Source organism: Sinocyclocheilus grahami, unplaced genomic scaffold (assembly GCF_001515645.1).
Source record: "Sinocyclocheilus grahami isolate Dianchi unplaced genomic scaffold, SAMN03320097.WGS_v1.1 scaffold701.1, whole genome shotgun sequence".
NCBI lineage: Eukaryota > Metazoa > Chordata > Actinopteri > Cypriniformes > Cyprinidae > Sinocyclocheilus > Sinocyclocheilus grahami.
The window spans coordinates 552,156-557,607 of record NW_015505880.1 but is presented as its reverse complement, the minus strand read 5'-3'; the positions used below and the strand labels follow the sequence as shown (position 1 = coordinate 557,607).

General features: G+C 37.7%; 1 protein-coding gene across 1 annotated transcript in view; it reads right to left on the bottom strand.

Annotated features, from left to right (window-relative positions):
- The window catches only part of lmnb2 (lamin B2), a 17,974-nt gene extending 13,603 nt beyond the window's left edge, over nucleotides 1-4,371 (bottom strand). Inside the window, exon 1 of the mRNA XM_016243791.1 lies at nucleotides 4,345-4,371. Coding sequence (XP_016099277.1) covers nucleotides 4,345-4,371 — 27 coding nt within the window. The remainder of the gene's footprint in view (nucleotides 1-4,344) is intronic.
- Between the last annotated feature and the right edge of the window lie 1,081 nt (nucleotides 4,372-5,452).

The window sequence follows — 5,452 nt, the reverse complement described above, 5'->3', positions numbered from 1 at the left end:
GCTTCTGAATCAGCTACTGTTTTGTTATTAGTTTAAGTATTTGCTATTGACTGTTCAAATGCGGAGTTTTGCGCATCGTGTGTGTGTGTGTGCGCGCGCGCAAGTGTGTGTGAGAGAGAAAGAGAGACAGGGTCACATCACAGTGGAGTCAGCTGTCTTAACCGTGGCTTGTGTACTGCAAACACATACCAGCTTCATCACTGTGTCTGTCACGCGACTCTGTTCCCCTTTCGGGCTCTGTCTTTACATTTATTTTGAAAGATGAAGCTCGCGATTATGGTAAGGGGCGTTACATTTCCGACGAGTGCTTGTGGTGTTCGGCCAATCAGAGCAGATTGCGCTTGTCGGAAGGAGGGATTTTGTAGAAAACGAAGCGTTTGAGAGAGGCGGGGCATAGAGGACCTACAATAATGTACAGTATTTGAAAAATAATGTGTTTTTTGAATATTAAAGCATGTCAACATATTCTGTTACACCAAATACACCAAATAATGATCTTTAAAAAAGCATCATATGACCACCTTTGTTTGTGATAACGTAAGAAAAGTAGTTTAAATGTTTTGCTTTTGCAACTTAATATATAAATCTGGAAGCAAATGCAAAATTAAAAAGCATTGAACAATTGAGAAAAGAATGTATTACTGTACTGTGAAAAAAAAAGAAAAAAAGAATCACAATATTGAAAAAGCATTTTAAGTAACAATGTTTGGATTTAAAATCAAAATAATGGATAAATGTTGTGTTTGTGGTGAACAGCCACGGATCAGGAGCAGACTCTTGTGTGAAAGCACAGTCCGTGCTGCTTCTGTACCACACACGCACTGCAAGCAGAGTATGTGTGAACCTCACATACAGCTCACAAAATCAGGCTTGCGCAGTGCAAGCTATTGTGCAACGATAACACGATTATAAACAAACAAACAAAAAACAAAATGCCCTGAATAAATGTCTAAAAATCTTGATTGGATCATCACTACAAATAATTCTAAATGATAAAAAGAAGGCTTTAAAAAGATCGGTATCGGTGATCGTATCGGCAGATACTGCTTTCTGTGATCGGCCTCAAAAAAATATAAGTTTACATAATATGTGTGTGTGTGCTGTACAATACAAACACATGCATACATATTTAAGAAAAATATGTTACGTTTATATATTAAATATATTTATATATAATGTAAAATTTAAGAATATAATTATATACATGTAAATATTTTCAAAATATATATACTGTATGTGTGTGTATTTATATATACATAATAAATATACACAGTACACACATTATGTAAACAAAAGCTTTTATTTTGGATGCGATTAATCATTTGACAGCACTAATAATATAAATTAGAGAGATAGATAGAGAGATAGAGATAGCTAGAGAAATAGAGATAGCTAGAGAGAGCGATATAGAGGGAGAGAGATCTAAAGAGAGAGATAGAGGGAGAGATAGATAGAGAGATAGAGATAGCTAGAGAAATAGAGATAGCTAGAGAGAGCGATATAGAGGGAGAGAGATCTAAAGAGAGAGATAGAGGGAGAGATAGATAGAGAGATAGAGATAGCTAGAGAAATAGAGATAGCTAGAGAGAGCGATATAGAGGGAGAGAGATCTAAAGAGAGAGATAGAGGGAGAGATAGATAGAGAGATAGAGATAGCTAGAGAAATAGAGATAGCTAGAGAGAGCGATATAGAGGGAGAGAGATCTAAAGAGAGAGATAGAGGGAGAGATAGATAGAGAGATAGAGATAGCTAGAGAAATAGAGATAGCTAGAGAGAGCGATATAGAGGGAGAGAGATCTAAAGAGAGAGATAGAGGGAGAGATAGATAGAGAGATAGAGATAGCTAGAGAAATAGAGATAGCTAGAGAGAGCGATATAGAGGGAGAGAGATCTAAAGAGAGAGATAGAGGGAGAGATAGATAGAGAGATAGAGATAGCTAGAGAAATAGAGATAGCTAGAGAGAGCGATATAGAGGGAGAGAGATCTAAAGAGAGAGATAGAGGGAGAGATAGATAGATAGATAGATAGACAGACAGACAGACAGAGAGAGAGACAGACAGACAGAGAGAGAGACAGACAGACAGAGAGAGAGACAGACAGACAGAGAGAGAGACAGACAGACAGAGAGAGAGACAGACAGACAGAGAGAGAGACAGACAGACAGAGAGAGAGACAGACAGACAGAGAGAGAGACAGACAGACAGAGAGAGAGACAGACAGACAGAGAGAGAGACAGACAGACAGAGAGAGAGACAGACAGACAGAGAGAGAGACAGACAGACAGAGAGAGAGACAGACAGACAGAGAGAGAGACAGACAGACAGAGAGAGAGACAGACAGACAGAGAGAGAGACAGACAGACAGAGAGAGAGACAGACAGACAGAGAGAGAGACAGACAGACAGAGAGAGAGACAGACAGACAGAGAGAGAGACAGACAGACAGAGAGAGAGACAGACAGACAGAGAGAGAGACAGACAGACAGAGAGAGAGACAGACAGACAGAGAGAGAGACAGACAGACAGAGAGAGAGACAGACAGACAGAGAGAGAGACAGACAGACAGAGAGAGAGACAGACAGACAGAGAGAGAGAGAGAGAGATAGATAGATATAGACAGACAGACAGACAGAGAGAGGCAGACAGACAGACAGACAGAGATAGAGAGATAGAGAGAGAGAGAGAGAGAGAGAGAGAGAGAGAGAGAGAGAGAAGCCCATTTCAATGACAAAATGATAATATCAATTGCGAATTTCTCAAAATTCGTACTTTCGGAGATGTAAACAGAATTGCTAGAAATAATGGCCATAAATGCAAGATATCAACATGATTTTGACTTTTTGCAATTCTAAGTGGGTGGCCAATGGCCGATATAATTGTATTTATTTTCATTAATATTTAAGAAATTTGAAATTGAATAATTTGAAAATGGATTAAAAAATACATTTGTAAAATAAACATACTTTAGATGACAAAGAATTTTTCACAAATAAATACTTAATAAAAATACAATTAAAAGTAAACCGTAACCAACCGAGCACTCCGTAATCTGGGAAGTTTGTGTGCATTGGGGAAAAAAAAATTTTTTTTTCAAATAAAGCCAAGGTAACACTCATTTTACATACAGCACACAGTGAAAATGACATGAATATGACAGTGGGCAAATGCATAAAGCGCAGCATAATTTGAAAACACAAATTTAATGTTAAAAAGCTTTAAATTCGCACAGACCGAAAATCACACAGAGAACATGCGATCATGCCGGTCACATGCACACTTCACTAGATCTCTCAACTGGATTTGACTAAGTTTGCAAGGTTTGTTAAATTAATTTTCATTAGCCATTGTAAATTTGTTTAAATGTAAATGCGTATTTGCTGAATGCTGACGGCAAACGAGAAAGTATTATAATGTTTGCCTTTCTATTAATAATAATATAAAAGCAATCGTTATAACACTTTTTGTATACATTTTAATTCCATTGTTTAACAGTTCTATCGGATTATTAAATAAGACTTCTATCTGTGTTAGACAGAACTGCTGTCAGCGCCGTCAAAATAAAAGTCCCGCCTCGAACGCATCGGCCAAACAGAAAAACTTATCGGCCGATAACGCTATTTGAAAAATACCAAATATCGGCTGATATATCAGTCGACCACTAGTTTCCATCCAACTATTTTTATGCACATTTTGGATGATCGCATAAAGCGCTGGATGGAAACGTCAAGATGTGCAGAAATTCTAAAAATGTGCAGAAATTTATGCGCACAATTGAGTAGGATAAACCTTTTTATCCGATAAGAAAAAATTTGCATAAACGACGATGGAAACACATTTACCGAATAAATTCCACCATGCGCATTGAAAAAGTCATGTGACTTTGCGCTATGAGACGGGATAACTTGACAAACCAGCGGACCGATCTCGTTCACAGCATCTATATGTTGTTTTGGTCATTCTGAAATGCGTGAGGAAAGTCTGTCATCAAAGTATTTCTGTATAATTACTGTCTTACACAACTGTGTTCCCAAACAGAAGGCATCCACCTCTAAAAGCAATGACTGCATTTGTTACGTCTGCTCTCTGAAGCGCAAGTAATTTATTACATATGAAAATTATTATATTCAGTGGCCTTCTAGTTTTCTTAGAGATATTTAGTGCCAGTTTATCAGGAAGTGATGATTTTGTTCTCTTTGGCTCGTTGGATGGAAACGGTGCTTTATTCGCATACGTTTTATGCGATATTCCAGTTTTGCGCACAAGTTAAATTTGCATCTTTGGATGGAAACATAGCTACTGTTATCATGTTTAACGTGACGTTGTTCTTGCTTTTCAGCATCTGACCAAACACACCAAGTTTGTGCGCGACATGATTCGCGAGGTGTGCGGTTTCGCGCCGTACGAGAGGCGCGCTATGGAGCTGCTCAAGGTGTCCAAGGACAAACGCGCCCTCAAGTTCATCAAGAAAAGGGTGTGTTTTGAATTTGTCAAGTTGACCTAATTTGGTGTTTCCAGTCAAAAATGACCAGCTGTTGAGAATTGCTTGTAAATTTCTCGTTATGCTTTATTATAACCAAATGTTGGATTCAGTCTTTTGTCAACCTGTTTTCTTCCAGTCTACACAGTTTGTGTTTGTTTTTGGAACTGGTGGATCGTAGGCCTCAATGCTCCTCACATTTTGAGTGAATATTGCCAAAATTATCCACAAATGATGCTTTTTTTTGTCCCTTACTCTATCTCAGATCAATGGAAGCCCGTTTCTGCCACGGAATATAAAATAAAAGATAATTGCGACTTTTTAATCTCACAATTCTGACTTTTTTTCTCAGAATTGCGTGATATAAACTCGCTATTGCGAGAAAAAAGTCAGAATTGTGAGATAGAGTCTCAAATCTGAGAAATACTCAGAATTGCGAGAAAAAAAGTCAGAATTGCGGAAAAACTCGCTATTGTGAGAGAAAAGTCAGAATTGCAAAATATAAACTCGCTATTGTGAGGAAGTCAGAATTGCGAAATACAAACTCGCTATTGCGAGAAAAAAAAGTCAGAATTGCGAGGAAAAAAGTCAATTGCGAAATATAAACTCGCTATTGTGAGAAGTCAGAATTGCGAAATATAAACTCGCTATTGTGAGAGTCAGAATTGCGAAATATAAACTCGCTATTGTGAGAGTCAGAATTGCGAAATACAAACTCGCTATTGTGAGAGTCAGAATTCCGAAATACAAACTCGCTATTGCGAGAAAAAAAAAGTCAGAATTGCGAGGAAAAAAGTCAGAATTGCGAAATATAAACTCGCTATTGTGAGAGTCAGAATTGCGAAATATAAACTCGCTATTGTGAGAGTCAGAATTGCGAAATATAAACTCGCTATTGTGAGAGTCAGAATTGCGAAATATAAACTCGCTATTGTGAGAGTCAGAATTGCGAAATATAAACTCGCTATTGTGAGA